Below are 19,710 nucleotides of genomic sequence, written 5' to 3' on the forward strand. Positions count from 1 at the left end.
TTACAAATATTTTTATCCAGTGCTTTGCTACACAGTGCCTAGGCCCGTATTTAACCCTTTAGACTCCTAAGACTCACCTTCAAGTCCAGACTTACAGATAGCTTTACTTCCGTTTCACTGTTACAGCTGACTCATTTACTGAAGAATAAAAGAATGACAGGAACATTTTCTTTTACAAGCACTAGCTGTGTTCATGAAATCATGTGGATGAATGTGTCCATATTTTATTTAAAAAAAAATCATCAGAAAAGAAGGTAGCAACTAAAACAAGAGATGCAACAAGAAACCATTGAGGAAAACATATAAACAGGACCAGGTTCTGCAATGCAATGAAATGAAATGAAAACTGTCGTTTGGTTGGAGATTATATCGTTAAAATAACAAGTCGAGTTCTGATGGCTTTTCCTGGGATATTTGTTCCATAAATGTTTTTTTCTGATGCTCCACTTGGAAGAACATCATCTGAATGTCCTCCTAGCACTATTGTGGGAGGGAGGGGGAATGAGGTCATCATGATCTCTAAAGTTAAAACCCATCTAAACCAACCAAAAGCCACAAGTTCATTCTTTTTGGCAAACAAAAATTAGAGCGATTTGACTTTCTTGAAATGGTCTGTGTTGGGATATTCATGACAACAGATATAATTACTATAATACACACTTTAATAATAATAATAATAATAATAATAATAATAATAATAATAATAATAACCTTACACAACTCAAACATAAACATGTTTCATGAATGTGGAAATGAACAAAAATAGACATTATGGTTTTGTTTGGTTTGGTTTTTAAAGAAAAGACGTCTCAACTTGAAAACATTCATAAAATCTCTTATGAATAAGGTGACATAATACTGATCACAATCAATCAATCAATCAAAATATTACAGTGTTTACAATATACAAAAGCAATAAAGTGCTTGCTTATGTGGATTTTAGACAGCGCCAATCACAAAAGGAGTTGAGCGCTATGAACTGTTTGGGCGTTATCGAAACAGGATAAGTGAGGAATATTAACTGAACGTTTAACAGATTTGGAAAGATTCGCTTTCAGGCGTTACTTTTCACAAATGCATATGTGGATTTAGTCCATTCCATCCTTGTAGGTAAAGCGATCCGTTCTCATATGAAATGTGATTTGAAAATGTCTCACAACTGTCTGTTTGTAACCAAAAGTCTATACAATAAGGTGAAACAGTAAGAAAAAATAGTACCATCCAATATCACAAGATCTACTTAATACTATACATTTACAAACAAGGCGGTGTTAAATGATGTAACACTGCAGCGGCAGTGCAAGGATTGAATTATTCGGGTAGCAAAACTTCTATAAGTCTAGAAAATACTTTTGGTTAAGAAGGATTGATTCTGCTCCATTTTTGTTCATCTAATGGAAGCAATACTAATTATAATATTATAGTAATCCGTGTAAATAACAAAATCACAAACCATCTAATTTCCTCAAAACATATAAATACCTGGGTTCTGGTGAAGAAGTGTATAATTACACAAATATTGTATAAACTATTGTTTCAATAGTATGGCCAATTGAATTCATTCCTACTTAAAACTATGGACAAAAAAAAAAAAAGGTAATTACAGAAACATTTTGGCATGATAAATAAAACCTTGTCCTGCAAGGCTAATACCACACAATACAGGGACATTTTCTTTTCGAAGCTAACGTTAACGCTTGAAACACATTTCGCAGTCTAAACCATGTAATGCTCCAGTGTCTTGCAATAAATATTTTATGCCAAGTAAACAACATAACACTCGCTAATACTAGGTTTCATATATTCATAAGTGGAACGCCAGACTTTATAATTGCATCTTGATATGTAGCTAAACCAAGCTGCACATTTCCGATAGTCACCTCATTTTACTGACAGATTGCTTTTCAAATACTCATGAAATTAAAGATTCAATATGACACTGTGATATCATTGTAATTATAGTCAAATATATCTTATTAGGAGCCCTTTAAATTCCTTCCTACTCTAAAATATGACTAACTTACTGAGTGTTATTTACAACGCATATTCAAAAACATTCAAAATCTAGATATAACATGATGCTACAGAAAAAAAACCCAACTGTTATTGTGGCTTGATGATTGTTTAGAATTTTGCTATCGATATTCTTTGAGCTATTCTTATATGTGAATTCTGTTGGGGTTATAATATCGTCCAAGCATGTTTTTTGGGTCCGTTGCTGTGAATTACTACTGTGTATACACAGCGTTGTGTTGGAGTTGATATAATTTATAAAAATGCTATTTGTATATTTAAAAAAAAAGTTCTGAGAGGCGTTCCTGTCACATGTACATGTTTTAAATGTGAGAAAAAGAAAAAAGTTTGAAAGAAACTCATGTAATACCTTGACGTATGGTAGAAACCAAGATAGAACTGTCCGCTTCAGTTAAAAAGAAAAAGAAAGAGAAAGAAAGGAACTTGAGGGAGGAAAAAAAAGAAGTAAAGCAGCAAAAACGACAAGGTCGCTGTGAGACATCTCAGCGCATGTCGCTCTCGGCGAACTCTTCCTTAATGGAGTGTTTTCGAGTCTTGCAGTCGGGCATGTCGAAGCCGAAGTCAGGCCACTCATCTGCTCCGGCTGTGGTGCCGCGGTTGGGGATGGTGATGGTGTGTCGCACGCGAAAGTGCACAGCCTCCATAACACGCTGCCGTTGTAGTTCACCTCCAGGCCCGATAGCCATAGTGGCCATGTTACTGCTGGAACGAATAAGCTGCTGGCCATAATCGTGGCCCTGCTTCATGTCCTGGAGGCCTCTCCAGATGGCCAAACGGAACTGTTCTGGGATCTTAAGAGCTCCAAGATCCTGAGGGGTAAATACAGAGGAGTTAGCGCCACCTTAGTTTTCAAAAACTTTGAGTAATTCTTGTTTGTTTTGTTTAAACCTATTCTCATCATAGCTCCTATAAAAGCTGCTGACGTTTGACTAATTGTGCATCTTATTCACAATTCACTTTAATATAAAACTTGGTTGCTCTGTAGGGGCGGGTGAAAAAAATATGACAGAAATATCATGTGACATCTACACAATACATGATACTGTGTATAGATGTAAACTGACAATATATAAATTTGCGAAGGCTTTGCTAGCAAAACACAAACAAGGGCCGCTGCATGTAACCTATATGAAAGCGATTAACACAAAAGACAAGAAAATGTATCTATTCAATCTCCCGATACGTTGACAACTGCATTTTGATATTTATAGCTAAATTCTGCCCAGCCCTCGTACTACTACTTCTTCAGTTCTTACATTTTCTAAATAACTAATATACTTTCAAGACAGGGGCGGCACGGTGGTGTAGTGGTTAGCGCTGTCGCCTCACAGCAAGAAGGTCCGGGTTCGAGCCCCGTGGCCGGCGAGGGCCTTTCTGTGCGGAGTTTGCATGTTCTCCCCGTGTCCGCGTGGGTTTCCTCCGGGTGCTCCGGTTTCCCCCACAGTCCAAAGACATGCAGGTTAGGTTAACTGGTGACTCTAAATTGACCGTAGGTGTGAATGTGAGTGTGAATGGTTGTCTGTGTCTATGTGTCAGCCCTGTGATGACCTGGCGACTTGTCCAGGGTGTACCCCGCCTTTCGCCTGTAGTCAGCTGGGATAGGCTCCAGCTTGCCTGCGACCCTGTAGAAGGATAAAGCGGCTAGAGATAATGAGATGAGACTTTTCAAGACAGCTTTAACCAGTTCCTAATATCTTTCCTAAGGTTTGGCCATCGATGCATGATTATTACTAGTAGTTCACTTTACTACACAGCCAAAACTCATTCTAGATTTCATGATCTGGTTTTCCATAGCAGCTGGAATCAGTTCATGGTAGCTTACAAAAAAAAAAAAAAAGCATTTCATTTCCAGTGCACAGTGAATACAATTCTGAACTGGCGTCAGACAGAGGAATCGAGTCCTTACAGATGATTCTTGATTTTGTTTACCTCCATGGAGAGGGTCTGCAGGTGGTACACACTCTGGAGGCCCTGCGATGTGAAGTAGTCGATGCAGTTTTGGCAGCCCAGGCTGGTTAAGAAGCTGTTCAGAGAAAAAAGGAATCCCACTAAGACCAAGGGGCTGCACCCTGGGAATTACAGATTCGTGCATGGACAACATTTTAACCAGACCAAAGCAGTATTTTAATCTATACTGGCTGTAAATGATTATTCTACAATACTGTATGCAATACATGATAAAATATTACAGAACAATCAAATATAAATATAAATTATTATTCCTCCCTGGAATGAGGTGGTGATAATAGAACACATGAAGTGCCAGTAAGCTAAAATGCAGGAAACAGTAATAACATGTAACCTACAGCTTTTTTGTTTCTAAATGTATTTTAAAGATGGTAACTATAATAATAATAATAATAATAATAATAATAATAATAATAATAATAATAAATGACCCAGTTCAACAAAAAACACATGCAGCTGCATTAACAATCCGTAACAACTTTTTTTTTTGAAAGCATTCAGACTTTTATTATAAATACAAAAAGGTGGAAATGCTACATACAATGAAAAAAAAAACATTCATCTGTTCTGATATTATAAAACAGGAATGGGACAGAAATATAGTGACATGAACATTTCAAAGGTAGATTCCGCAACTGCGTCATGCCTTTTATTATGCTTTATTTATTTATCTAAAAAATACAGACACAATCTGTCTTGTAAATCATTTTGGAATTTATTCATTGTATATTGTCAGAGAATGCAACTTTATGTGACCAAATTGATTCGTTTAATGGATGTCAGCATGACCGGAGAGGATGAAGGAAGGAAAGTAAGAAAGAAAATAAACAATGCCTTGTCATGTTTGGGGACTCTACCTTTAAAGTGATACATGAAAAATACAAAATGGCAAAGAACGGAAACTTATAATCATGGAGTGGCAACTGAATTGCAAAACAGTGCATTGCAATTAAACATGAAAATCAAACATATTTCATGAAATAAATATGTTTTCATTTTTTTAAATGTCTGAAACTATATAGTTCTGTAATATCGTTGAAGGAGAAAGCTGTGTGATGCTCCTAAACAGAAAATGAGTAATGTGTACAGAAGCGTGAACTTTAGCTAAATGTCATACAATATTGTAGTGGGTTGATTTATACGTATATGAGATCACACAGTACATCCAATATCATGCATGGAAACAAGTAAAAAAAAATGGCATTCTGTATAATTATCTTACTGTATGGACAAAGATAGAAAGACTAGGAAAATCAAATTTATTCCATTTAATGCTCCATGAGGAAAGTCAAAGCAAATGATTTCTTTTCGATAAACACTTTTTTTCTGACCAGCAGAAAAAATATTTCAAATCTCAAATAAGTATTTACAGATGAGTAAACAGAAGGGGTTGAGTCAGCAGAACCCAGGCTTCCCTTCTACTTAACACGTTCTCCAAAAAGGTGATTCTACAATTGTGGTGCCATTTAGGCCTTGTAACTGTTATCAATTAAATTTTTTAATTTTTTTTTCTCCCAACATTGAATCTCAGAAAACAAGCATTTAGCCATTCGATGTCTTAACCCATTCTAGGCAACAATCTCTTTTGTAGTTTTTTTCTCTTAAATATGGAGCAGGGTTGAAGGTTGTTGTTGTTATTGTCGTCGTTGCAATTTGCAAATGCATTAAATGTGGTTAAGCATCCATGCTAATATCACGAGGACATCAATGATGTTCTAATGATTGACCAAAAATTATAATGAAATTAATTATTTACTTTCAATCTATAATTTCAGTAACACGGCTGTGTTTTAAAGTGACCTTGCCATTCAATATCACAATAAGATTGAAAATAAAGAAGAAGAAAAAAAGAATGAAATGTAAAATGAAAACGATGACTCGTGGAAAAAGATGTTTCAGGCATGAGATGGTAAATGGATTCACACATGAATGCTAAAAAAAAAAAGAATATTAAAGTGTAAAGTGGGCTAGGACAAGCAAAATGCTGGTTTGGAAGTGCTGTAATTTGAGTACGTTTTATAAAAAGTTTGAAGTTATTTCTCCAAAACATGCACAAGTTTTACTCGTACATAATTGCGAATGTAATATCAGTGGGACACAAATGGCACCTCAATCATGGAATCCCCCGTAATATCAAGTCTTGTAAAAATGACATCATAAATACTCTAAACACATAGAAAAAAAAAACAATACAGTGCTTTTCAAACCATGAATGAAAAAGGCATATTTTGGCCCAGTAGACAGAAAGGATAAGTCTTTTGGCGTGACATTTACAGTATGAGAAAATGACGAGACATGTGGTCATTTCTGTAGATTTGCAGTCAGATTTGCAGTGTGTGAGCGTGCATGTGTGTGAGAAAGCGAGGGAAAGCCGTGCTACTGCAGGGTGAAGTACCTGATGAGGCTGGGGTCGGGGTTGTAGGGTGGAGGCGGGGTGCAGTGAGACGCTGACACCATCGACTGGGCCGAGTGCGCTCCGTTCACGTCGCCGTTTGACTGCATGTGGTGGCCGCCCAGCATGTTCGCACCTACAGGAAACATCCATGTCGTTACGATAGCGCCAATAGTGCTGAGAAGTTCAAGGGTAAGATCAGAGGGCAAAAGTGGCTCTTGGGCAGTTCTGGGATTTCATCTCATCTCATTATCTCTAGCCGCTTTATCCTTCTACAGGGTCGCAGGCAAGCTGGAGCCTATCCCAGCTGACTACGGGCGAAAGGCGGGGTACACCCTGGACAAGTCGCCAGGTCATCACAGGGCTGACACATAGACACAGACAACCATTCACACTCACATTCACACCTACGGTCAATTTAGAGTCACCAGTTAACCTAACCTGCATGTCTTTGGACTGTGGGGGAAACCGGAGCACCCAGAAGAAACCCACGCGGACACGGGGAGAACATGAAAACTCCACACAGAAAGGCCCTCGCCGGCCCCGGGGCTCGAACCGAGGACCTTCTTGCTGTGAGGCGACAGCGCTAACCACTACACCACCGTGCCGCCCCAGTTCTGGGATTTGGATTCACACAAAAAGTAGATGAACCATACTTTAATATGTAACCTAAAGAGGAGGAAGGAAATACGAATAGCTTCTAGAAGTGTGTGAAAATGTTGGTGCGTTCATGTGCTATGGGAATTATGGTAAATACCAAACGCCGACATGGAAAGCACACATGAACGCCCCCTCTTGTGGTATTTTCCACTGGGCAACTCGTAGAAAATTTTGATACACGAGTTGCCGAGATGAGATGAACTTTAACCTTTTCAACATGGCGGCGAGCGGTACAAGACTAGCTTATGAACCAAGAAAGAAGTGGTTTTCACCTACGGAAAGCTGACTCTCACCTTTTAAACGAGTCATGTTATGTATATTATATTATTATAATATGTATATTATAGCCTAATACAAAATATTCTGTGGCTGTCCAAAGAACGCCAACAATGATCTAGATACTGGCTACTCTCATTGTGGCTACAGCCAAATTTCCAAAAACTGCGTGGCATTCAATGTGTTAAGAAAATCTCTACTTGTCATGATGAGGAAATATTCAGCATTATTTACCTTTTGACTTTTGATAACTCGTATTCCTGCTGCAGCTGATGAACAAGGCAATCTATAATTGTTTTAGCCAAATAACAGGCCTGATTCTGAATCTGGTCCACCATCTTTAATTTGTCAACAACAACAAAAGAATGTGAACACAACATACTGGTAAATACCACTTCCCAACTGGAAAATATCATCTTCCCATAGCACATGAACGCAGCATGTGTATCCCACTTGGCGCGCCTCTACACTACCGTTCAAAAGTTTGGGGTCACCCAGACAATTTTGTGTTTTCCATGAAAAGTCACACTTTTATTTACCACCATAAGTTGTAAACTGAATAGAAAATATAGTCGAGACATTTTTCTGGCCATTTTGAGCATTTAATCGACCCCACAAATGTGATGCTCCAGAAACTCAATCTGCTCAAAGGAAGGTCAGTTTTATAGCTTCTCTAAAGAGCTCAACTGTTTTCAGCTGTGCTAACATGATTGTACAAGGGTTTTCTAATCATCCATTAGCCTTCTGAGGCAATGAGCAAACACATTGTACCATTAGAACACTGGAGTGAGAGTTGCTGGAAATGGGCCTCTATACACCTATGGAGATATTGCACCAAAAACCAGACATTTGCAGCTAGAATAGTCATTTACCACATTAGCAATGTATAGAGTGGATTTCTGATTAGTTTAAAGTGATCTTCATTGAAAAGAACAGTGCTTTTCTTTCAAAAATAAGGACATTTCAAAGTGACCCCAAACTTTTGAACGGTAGTGTATACTCATCAACCATGAAAAAGTATGAAAAATAAACCATTTTGATTTAGACCTATTTCAATTTGATACAAAGCAAATCTGTAGCTACGTCTGCTATGAAATTTCCTGATGTAGGATTTGGATGTTTAAATCCAACAGTGAACGATAATTAAATAATTTAACCGAGCAGTTATTAGTTGTTTGGCTCAGAATTTGTAAATTTCTAGTCTGTTGCTCTTAGTTTTTACTGCAGCTCACCAGAACACCAGACATTTTTTTTTAAACCACAATGAAAGCCGAGCTGCTTATATATTGTTAAGGCTCTTACCCATGTGCACCATGCTGGCGGATGGTCCGGCGTTCTGATGGCTCTGATGCGCCACTATCTGGTTGACTGAAGGAAGTTTGCTGATGTTGCTGTGGACCTTGTTCATGTTGCTCAGTGGTGTTCCATAGGGGGACGGAGAGGTCACATGACCACTACAAAGAAATAAATGAGTCAGGGAAAATAAGCAATGAAGCATGAACGTGTGTGTGTGTGTGTGTGTGTGTGTGTATTGGGGGATGGAAAAATCCAGCTGTACAGTGTGTGTAGAGATGTGTTTATGATGATGATGATGATGTGTGAAAACAAAGTTCTCATTCTACACTGTGTTTCAAAAACCCAATCTTATGTGAATATACTAACAAAAGCAGCAGCAGGATAACACAGTTAGGCATAAGCCAGTGTGACACGACAGGTTCCACTACGAAAGACGTGTGTTTTTCATTACAAAACCAAACACCTTGCTTTACATTTCATTTACAAAAAAATGTGAATACATAACCCTAAAAATCAAATGTCATTTTTGGACAACAGGGTGAATATACTCATTATACAGGGAATAAAAGAAACATCTTATCTTAGCTCGGTACAGACAATTTATGTGGCACCAAGTAGCACTCTGGAGATGTTTGGTGCTATGAAATGCTCAATTTATCCTTGTAATGATTTTACAGATATATTTTTCTTACACTAAACTATATTAAAATAATTTTGTGACTCAAAAAAGTAATTCATTCACTTTTTTGGGGGGGATATGAAGGACGCCATGGCCTAATGGTTAGCGAAACAGCTTTGGGACCAAAAAAAATCGCCAGTTCAATTCCCTGGACCAGCAGGAATGGCTGACGTGACCTTGAGCAGGACACCTAACCCCCAACTGCTCCCCAGGCTGTTCTGGGTGTGTTGTACGTTGCTCTGGAAAAGAGTGTCTGCTAAATACTATTAATGCAATTTTAACAGGACACAAAATTCATATTGTGACACAAAAAAAATTTATTTTGTGAGCAGTTACGCTGACATAATGAGTATTTCGAATGACAACAGGGTGGCACGTCATGAATCTGGTGCCATTTAATGTGTATTTATTGACTTAAGGAAATTTCACAGATGAAAGAAGTTTCATTTACCCACATAATGTGAAGTATATTCACCTTTTTGTTTGTTGTAACTTCGGTGCATAAAATTAATCTATCCATACCCGCTTATCCTGTATAGGGTCGCAGGCAAGCTGGAGCCTATCCCAGCTGACTATGGGTGAGAGGCAGGGTACACCCTGGACAAGTCGCCAGGTTATCGCAGGCCTGACACATAGAGACAAACAACCATTCACACTCACGGTCAATTTAGATCCACCAATTAACCTAACCCGTATGTCTTTGGACTGTAGGGGAAACTGGAGCACCTGGAGGAAACCCACACAGACACGGGGAGAACATGCAAACTCCATACAGAAAGGCCCCCGTCGGCTACTGGGCTCGAACCCAGGACCTTCTTGCTGTGAGGCGACAGTGCTAACCACTACACCACCGTGCTGCTGCATAAAATTAATGCTTTTATTTATTTGTTTGAGAGATCTTTGTTTTTTTTCTTTCTGTGAAAAACAGTAGAGCAAAGTTTTATTTGCAACTGTCACTAAAGTAATACATTTTGTGGCACACAATTTATTCTCGCCATCTTCTGGTATCTTCCTATACACTCCAGCCAAGAGAACAAAACTGATTTTTGTTTTTCTGCCATATTTTAAATTTTTCTGTTATTACCATAAATGGTTTTAATTTTTTTTCTAAAATGTACATAAAACAACGGAGGGAAACTCTATTTCCAGTACATCTACAGTGTGTGTGTGTGTGTGTGTGTGTGTGTGTGTGTGTGTACTCACTGTCTGTGCAGTAGCTGCTGTTGCTGTTGCCTATAGGAGTCGACTAACTGCTGTGGCACCAGCTCCACTAACTCTAAACTGTCCTTTATCTTCATAAGGATGTCAAAGTTCTCCCTGCCTCGTACCTGCATGACATCCACAAACACATTACAGCAAAGTCCTCAACACAGAAACCACCTTACAAACATCTTCGCACACTGAGATAGACTATTCCATAACACACTGTTATACATCTAATGAAAGAGTGTGCACTCACTGGGATGTAGTACATCTCCTCTTCCCCATGCCTCCTCTTCTTGATGTTGATGGGAGGGCCGGGAATGTTGGGAGGCGTCTGTCTGAAATCTGTGGAATCAGATTTAGGTACTCAGTTAAAGTCACGAGAGCTGTTTTGGTTTGAGGCATCATATGGCCATATCTTGGTTCTATAGCCTTAATTCAATATTTAGTTCAAATCTAATTTCACTGTTTTAATTAGATGTAATTACTAGAACTAGACAAAAGCCAAAACAGGTTATATCCTGAAGGGTTTTTTTTTCTAACAGCACACAAATTATATAAGGAATATGTGAACATGAAGTTATGCAGTGTTGCTTATTGCAAAAACACCACAGCAAATTACCAACAACTACAGTTTTCATAAATGTAAGAACAGTGCTTAATATTTCAGTTATTCCATGAAATCGTGTCGTACATGAGCCGACAGCCAACGAGCCCATACTTGCCAACTTTTCAAAATTCTCGTGGGAGAGAAAAGTGCGTGAACAACATTTTCAATTGGACGAGGGTATGATGCGCGGTTGAAATGATAAAAACAGTGGATCCCAATTAATTGCAAACCATTTGAAATTTATACAATTAAAGAGTTTTTGAATTGTTGATATTGTTCGATCAATTACTATAGGTTATGGGATTCATGTATCAGGCATGAGAGAGCTCAGAGTGAAAAATCTGAAATAATACTCGTCTTGAATTTTAATATAATAACAATGAAAGAGAAGTCTTAAATCAGATTTTGAGCTGAAAAATCTCATGCCTGAATATTGTCTACATACAGAGACCCGCAGAAAATAACACAAGTGATGCTTTAGAAGGATGTTTATCATTTCTTAAAATAGTCACAGTGAAAAGTATTAATGTGTTTTCCTTCTGTAAGCTCATGTAAAAATACAGAGAACTATAATATCATATATAAATTAAATACAATTTTAATAAGATTTAACCAAAATAGTAACAACTCAATTAAATAAATACTGCACTGTCTTAGTCCTACTAAAATGCATCTCTCTCACTAAACACTTTCCAACAGAATGTTTAAAAAGCACTAGAAATCCGATCCAAATCCTATCGGAATGCATCAAAGGAATTTGCTCATTTGCAAACTTTGACTGAAAATTTTCAAACAAAATTTAAAAATGGCACTATAAATACTACCATACTATCAAAATATACTCCGCAAAGAAATTCACTCGAATGCAAAATTTTAGTACGACCCAAATACACTCACTAGTAATCTTTCACTTAAAACCTCAAAACTCGATCAAAATCAATCACTTTCCAGATAATTCACTTGTAAACTTTCACTTAAAACTTTCAAATATAAATTCAAAATAGCACTAAGACACGACCGCACTATTCAAATACACTCACCAAACAAATTCTCTGTCATGCAAAATTTCACTAAACACTTTAGAAGTTGTACCGTTTGTTTCTGAAATGGTACGGAAGACTAGTTTAATTTCACACTCAAATGTCCATTATATTCTGATTTAAGGCATCTTTACCTTAAAATGTGTAACTGGCTGGTCGAACATTTGCTTATCCATGGAAATTCATTCTCCCATGCAACCTGGTATTTGTGTTCATATTTTTGCCGTGTGGTATTGGGTTTAGTGGCCATGATGAATGACTCCTTGTAAAAAATGTCAGACAGCCTGGGTGAATCCTACATTACGGAAGTGACTGTCATTCTGTTCGTTGATTGGTTAAAAATCAGTTGATGTCAGCAGTGTTTCTCATACGATTCTGATTGGACATAATCGGGAGTATTTTTAACTTTGCGGTAGGGATTTCCCAAAACCGGGAGATTATCCAGTTTTTAACAAATATGATCGGGAGGTGGGAGATGGAGGCTAAAATCGGGAGCCTCCCGCCGAAATAGGGAGGGTTGGCAAGTATGCGAGCCGCGTAGCTCCGAGTTGGCTATAAGCCTTGTATGATGAGATTGAGTGTAATAACTGTTTTATTCGATCCACATTCACTGGATTTTGAGAAACAGAGCATTTTTATTTTTTGCAAATTCGATAAATAAAATCTTGATATAAAATGTCCGACAAAATCATTTCCGCTTAGAATGTAAACAAACCAGCGAAATGACAGTAGCAATTTGTGAAAAACGCGATAATAATAATTACTGAAATTTTTTTTAAAAAGATACATTCTTACCATCAAATACTTTTATTCCATATTTTGTTGCTTTTTTTGTATTTTTGGGGGGGTTTGTTTTCAAGTAGTTTTTATTTCATCTTCGGTTGGTTCAGCAACACGCGCCGCCATTTTGTTTTTCTCTACTCACGGTATATGAGGTGATAGCCTAGTAGTACAGTAGCCAATCAGAGCGCGCGATTGCTCATATCCAGTAAATGTGGATAGAATAACACTTAATATTCTCGAATATCCATGAAACAAGTTAGCTCCTGTTATATTATAGAGTTATACAATTATGTTATCGTTATCACTAGCCGCTCTTTATTTCTCTTGTGAAGTCTACTGGGCCATGTCTGAAAACTTATAGCAGCAGCTTTATCTCTGGAGACTCCTTTCAAAAATGTTCAATAAACATCTCCTTACAGAAAGCTTTACCTTACCAATGATTACATCTGTTTATGTGGACTATGTGCCATACATGTTCCTGTGGACGTTGTTACCATAGAAAAGATAATGTATCAAAAACTAGAGCTGTTGCAGAAACTTCAACATCACCTTTTGGCTGATCAGAATTGAGAATTCAACAGGGTTGCGTTATAAATTATTATATGACTTACAAGACTTTAGTTTAAACATGGTCGAAATGCAGTTTTAGGAAGGAGTGCTTGACTCACTGCGCTTATTAGCATTGCCGTTCTTGGCTACGCTCTCGTTCAGTGCCTGCTGTTCTCTGAAATGATCCTCGTCTGCTTTGCGGTCTCGACCTGGACATGCACATATCCGGCCTTCAAAAGAGCGCCGACCAAGCACCTGACCACTATGAAGAGAGAAACAGTAAACCATGTGATAATCAAACCTAAGGTCATGAGTTTTTTACAGTGGTGCTTGAAAGTTTGTGAACCCTTTAGAATTTTCTATGTTTCTGTATAAATATGACCTAAAACATCATCAGATTTTCACACAAGTCCTAAAAGTAGATAAACAGAACTCAGTTAAACAAATAAGACAAAAATATTATACTTGGTCATTTATTTATTGAGGAAAATGATCCAATATTATATATCTGTGAGTGGCAAAAGTATGTGAACCTCTAGGATTAACAGTTAATTTGAAGGTGAAATTAGAGTCAGGTGTTTTCAATCGATGGGATGACAATCAGGTGTGAGTGGGCACCCTGTTTTATTTAAAGAACAGGGATCTATCAAAGTCTGATCTTCACAACACATGTTTGTGGAAGTGGATCATGGCACGAACAAAGGAGATTTCTAAGAACCTCAGAAAAAGTGTTGTTGATGCTCATCAGGCTGGAAAAGGTTACAAAACCATCTCTAAAGAGTTTGGACTCCACCAATCCACAGCCAGACAGATTGTGTACAAATGGAGGAAATTCAAGACCATTGTTACCCTCCCCAGGAGTGGTCGACCAACAAAATCACTCCAAGAGCAAGGCGTGTAATAGTTGGCAAGGTCACAAAGGACCCCAGGGTAACTTCTCAGCAACTGAAGGCCTCTCTCACACTAGCTAATGTTAATGTTCATGAGTCCACCATCAAGAGAACACTGAACAACAATGGTGTGCATGGCAGGGTTGCAAGGAGAAAGCCACTGCTCTCCAAAAAGAACATTGTTGCTCATCTGCAGTTTGCTAAAGATCACGTGGACAAGCCAGAAGGCTATTGGAAAAATGTTTTGTGGGCAGATGAGACCAAAATAGAACTTTTTGGTTTAAATGAGAAGCGTTATGTTTGGAGAAAGGAAAACACTACATTCCAGCATAAGAACCTTATCCCATCTGTGAAACATGGTGGTGGTAGTATCATGGTTTGGGCCTGTTTTGCTGCATCTGGGCCAGGACGGCTTGCCATCATTGATGGAACAATGAATTCTGAATTATACCAGCGAATTCTAAAGGAAAATGTCAGGACATCTGTCCATGAACTGAATCTCAAGAGAAGGTGGGTCATGCAGCAAGACAATGACCCTAAGCACACAAGTCGTTCTACCAAAGAATGGTTAAAGAAGAATAAAGTTAATGTTTTGGAATGGCCAAGTCAAAGTCCTGACCTTAATCCAATGGAAATGTTGTGGAAGGACCTGAAGCAAGCAGTTCATGTCAGGAAACCCACCAACATCCCAGAGTTGAAGCTGTTCTGTACGGAGGAATGGGCTAAAATTCCTCCAAGCCGGTGTGCAGGACTGATCAACAGTTACCGGAAACGTTTAGTTGCAGTTATTGCTGCACAAGGGGGTCACACCAGATACTGAAAGCAAAGGTTCACATACTTTTGCCACTCACAGATATGTAATATTGGATCATTTTCCTCAATAAATGAATAAATGACCAAGTATAATATTTTTGTCTCATTTGTTTAACTTGGTTCTCTTTATCTACTTTTAGGACTTGTGTGAAAATCTGATGATGTTTTAGGTCATATTTATGCAGAAATATAGAAAATTCTAAAGGGTTCACAAACTTTCAAGCACCACTGTAAGGTATTATTTTTTCCCCCTTTTATTTTAGACCGCTACAAACAGGTTCTGGATTTTAAAAAAAAAATCACTAACTCTCTTGTCTCCAGAGTAATGATGATGAGAATGGGTCTGCGGTTCATTCCACCAACACAGCTACTGTTACACATGAAATTATACAAAATTGTTGTGAATTCCGTCCCCACCTAAAGGGAGAGAGAGAGAGAGAGAGAGAGAGAGAGAGAGAGAGAGATTAGGTAGTGTATTTTCTTTCATCAATTAATTTAAAACAACACTGCATAAAGAACAATTGTTTGTTTAAAAAAAAAAGTCTTTCTGAAGTAAAGATTGTTTTTTCTTGCCACTAGAGGGCAGCAGGAGGACAAAACACCAGGCAGGACACACACACACACACACGCACACACACACAGTACCTTCCCCAGTTCATTATAAAGGTGAGCCTGTAATAATTTTGGGGAAAATTCTACCATAAATATATATATTTCCATCAACAATTCTGTGCATGATGTGTTTATAAATCCCAAATCATCTTCGAATTGGCTGTGCATGACCATGAACAAGTGAGCGCTACCAGATATCCTTATATGGTCTGGGTTTCAGCCTTTTAAAGGGGTTAGTAACATCAACATGTTCAGGCTTATTCAGGCAGGAATTAGTAGCTATTTAGGGAAAAAATATTGCTGAAAGCAAGACTATTCTGAGAGCCGTTGAATTGACTGTACCAATTTGTACTGGGTGATATTGTTTGATAAGCCACTCATCTTCGGCAAAGTTGTCTAATCAGTAATTTCCTATAACATCAGCTCTGAGTGTAGTGCTGGTTATATTTCACATGACAGATTTATATTAATGCAGTCGGACTAATTCTATTATTATTATTATTATTAAAGACTTAGTCACAAGGACTTGCATGGTAGATGCTGATTAAAAATGTTCTATTATTTAACAAAGAAAAATGTGTAATCATTATTATGGCGAAAGTTCGAGTCAAGAGATGTTTATTTAACAGCCATGAAAAGAGTCTCCAGTGTCGGTGCTTGGTACCAGTCAGAGGTAAAAGTGCAACTTTTTCCACAAAGTTTAAGTCATAGTAACAGACTTTGTGGTTTCTTGGTAACAAGCTGCACTTTTTTTTATCTTACTACCTTAAAGAGAAAGTGCAGGAATGAATGTTTATAGCTGCTATAACATAAGGGATAACAGGAATTATTCTACCCACGTTCACTGGATATGAGCAATCGTGCGCTCTGATTGGCTACTCTACTACTAGACTATGAGCTCATATACCGTGAGTAGAGAAAAGCAAAATGGTGGAGCGTGTTGCTGAACCAACCGAGCGCGAAATAAAAACTCTATTTGAAAACAAAACCCCCAAAATTGTCAACAAGTATTTAAAGAAACAGAAATAGCTTAAATAATATAGTTTTTCTCCCCCCCCACCAATATCACCTGGTCCACACTCCAGCCCAGTCAGTGGCAGTAATGCACCTTTAAGTTGGTTTGCCAACTGCCAAAAAAAAACCCTAAAGAAGAAGAAGAAGACCCCAAAAAATGCAAAAAAAAAAAAAAAAAAGGCAACAAAATATGGAATGAAAGCATTTGATAGTAAGAACGCATCTTTTTTTTTTTCAAGAATTATTATTATAACATTTTCCACAAATTGCTTCTGTCATTTCGCCGGTTTGTTTACATTTGAAGCGGAAATGATTTTGTTGGACAGTTTGTACAAAGTTTTAATTTATCGAATTTGCAAAAAATAAAAATGCTCTGTTTCTCAAAAAAAAAAAACACAGTTATTCCACTCAATCTTGTCGTACATGGCTTATAGCCAACTCAGTGCTACGCACCTCATCAGCTATCAGCTCATGTACGACTCGATTTCGTGGAATAACTGTTAACTAGCTTGTTTCACATACATTAAATGTAATTATAAATGGACAAAAAGTATGACATTGGAATATTTGTCAAATTGCTATTGTATAACAGTAATAAAACACTTCAGGACATGTTGTTGTAAGAAAAGAGCCCACTCTGGCAAGGTCACACAACACTTCACACAAACCCATCAACTTTTTAAGACAACCGAAAAGTATAACAGAGTAATATCATTTACTGTTTTGCATAACATTAATAACATGTGGTACAAGTAACAGCCCTATGGCCCCTATGTTGCTATATCGATTCAAATCTGCACTGAAAATGTTTTACAGATGAATCCTCAGGTGAAAACAGGATCTCATGATTATTCTGAATCACTGCTTGTGTTACAGAATAACTGAAAGTGTAATTATTGGGCTTGTCTAAAGGCTCGTCAGAGCACATCCGCCAAACCCTGTGAAAATTTATTACTCAGTGATTTAATGTAATCATTGCATACTTATGTTATTAGACACCTCTATACCACACATTTTTTGTTAATAAACTGTATAATGTGGTTGTGCAAGTTAGCCTGTGTTGTGTTTGTTCATTGTATGTCGACGTGTATGAAATAAAGTAGTTTAAACCTACCTGTGGGGCTTCGTACGGTACAAACACGCTTTGTCTGCCTGTCACTGGGTCGTCCACATACTGACACAAGTTATTGCCCTCTACTCTTATTAAATGGCTTGCTGGAGCTGACTGACCTAAGGATTAAAGGAAGAAAGCATGTAGTTGATACTACAACACTGATCTATGTGTTTTTTGATCAAGTACTGATTAAACACCAGTCCAAATCTTCCCACATTAAGGATTGTGTATTTACTCTCATTGAAGTCACGTCCAAGCTCATGGTTGGGGCAGCGCTTCACCACTTCAGTCACATGCTCAGCCTTCTTGTAGATGGGCATGGCTCGTACCACGCTGCCGTGCGGGGGAGTCGAGGCAAGCTTCACTTGAATTGGGCAGGTCTTAGCGATCTGACAGTACAGCTTCTTCAGCAACGGAGAATACTACAACCGAAACCAACCACAGAAATGTTTAAAATATGTAAAACGATGACAGTGATAACATTAAATTATGTATATGAATTTGTGAGCAATGAACGATGTAGACAAGGCAGTGCTTTTTGAAAAGAACTACAGCAAGATTTGGTTTGCGATTCAGTTCAAGCACCAAACTTCATTTCTGGGCTTTGCTGGTGATCCAGAAACAAATTTATCACACACAGCAACATACACACACGCAGCATGTCAGAGCCTGTCGAACACTATAAAGACATCCCAAATATTCATCCGAACCTGAAATCTAATGTTCTTGGAGCAAAGCTGCTTTGTATGAACTTGAATCAACATTTCAATTCAGATGTCAAAATGTTACGCGTCATGTAAAAATATGAAGAAAAAAAATAGATTAAACATTGTTGCTGTTGTTGTAAAATCATATCCCAAATAAGTAAACTAACAGTTTTCCTGGCAATTGGGCAAAATATTCCTCTTCTGAAAGTATCATTTAATACCACATACAGTGAGAGTAAAAAGTATTTGATCCCTTGCTGATTTTGTTGGTTTGCCCACTAATAAAGACATGATCATTCTATACTTTAAATGGTAAATGTATTCTAACATGGAGAGACAGAATATCAAAACGAAAATACAGAAAATAACTTTAAAGAATATATTTTAATTGATTTGTATTTCATTGAGGGAAATAAGTATTTGATCCCTCTAGCCAAAAGCACTTAATACTTGGTGGCAAAGCCTTTGTTTGCAAGCACAGCGGACAGACGTTTGTTGGAGTTAACCACAAGGTTAGCACACATATCAGGGGGAATTTTGGCCCACTCTTCTTTGCAGATCCTCTCTAAATCATTAAGGTTGGTGGGCTGTCGCTTGGCAACTCGGACCTTCAGCTCCCTCCATAGATTTTCGATTGGATTGAGGTCCGGAGACTGGCTGGGCCACTCCATGACCTTAATGTGGTTCTTCTTGAGCCACTCCTTTGTTGCCTTTGCTGTATGCTTCGGGTCGTTGTCATGTTGGAAGACCCAACCACGGCCCATTTTCAACTTCCTGGCAGAGGGGAGGAGGTTGTCCCTCAGGACTGCACGGTACATGGCTCCATCCATCTTCCCACTGATGCGGTGAAGTCGCCCTGTGCCCTTGGCAGAGAAACACCCCCAAAACATAATGCTTCCACCTCCATGCTTGACGGTGGGCACAGTGTTCCTGGGGTCATAGGCAGCATTTTTCTTCCTCCACACATGACGAGTAGAGTTTAGGCCAAATAGTTCAATTTTGGTCTCGTCTGACCACAGAACCTTCTCCCAATCACTTAGTACATCTTTGAGGTGATCCTTGGCATACTT

General features: G+C 38.1%; 1 protein-coding gene across 3 annotated transcripts in view; it reads right to left on the reverse strand.

Moving 5' to 3' along the window:
• Nucleotides 1–205: 205 nt before the first annotated feature.
• Nucleotides 206–19,710, reverse strand: part of tp73 (tumor protein p73) — a 37,595-nt gene continuing 18,090 nt past the window's right edge. Inside the window, exons 3-12 of one of the 3 annotated variants that reach the window (XM_060931472.1) lie at nucleotides 18,169–18,355; nucleotides 17,934–18,049; nucleotides 15,501–15,610; nucleotides 13,610–13,752; nucleotides 10,765–10,853; nucleotides 10,509–10,633; nucleotides 8,633–8,784; nucleotides 6,398–6,530; nucleotides 3,964–4,057; nucleotides 206–2,843 (exon numbers count right to left, since the gene is read on the reverse strand). In XM_060931472.1, the coding sequence (XP_060787455.1) occupies nucleotides 2,517–2,843; nucleotides 3,964–4,057; nucleotides 6,398–6,530; nucleotides 8,633–8,784; nucleotides 10,509–10,633; nucleotides 10,765–10,853; nucleotides 13,610–13,752; nucleotides 15,501–15,610; nucleotides 17,934–18,049; nucleotides 18,169–18,355 (1,476 nt within the window). In that variant the 3' untranslated portion in view covers nucleotides 206–2,516. Of the gene's footprint in view, nucleotides 2,844–3,963; nucleotides 4,104–4,508; nucleotides 5,935–6,397; nucleotides 6,531–8,632; nucleotides 8,785–10,508; nucleotides 10,634–10,764; nucleotides 10,854–13,609; nucleotides 13,753–15,500; nucleotides 15,611–17,933; nucleotides 18,050–18,168; nucleotides 18,356–19,710 lie in introns of those variants that run through there. The other 2 variants (XM_060931473.1, XM_060931474.1) reach the window with 2 other exon arrangements.

This window comes from Neoarius graeffei, chromosome 10 (assembly GCF_027579695.1).
Source record: "Neoarius graeffei isolate fNeoGra1 chromosome 10, fNeoGra1.pri, whole genome shotgun sequence".
Taxonomy (NCBI): domain Eukaryota; kingdom Metazoa; phylum Chordata; class Actinopteri; order Siluriformes; family Ariidae; genus Neoarius; species Neoarius graeffei.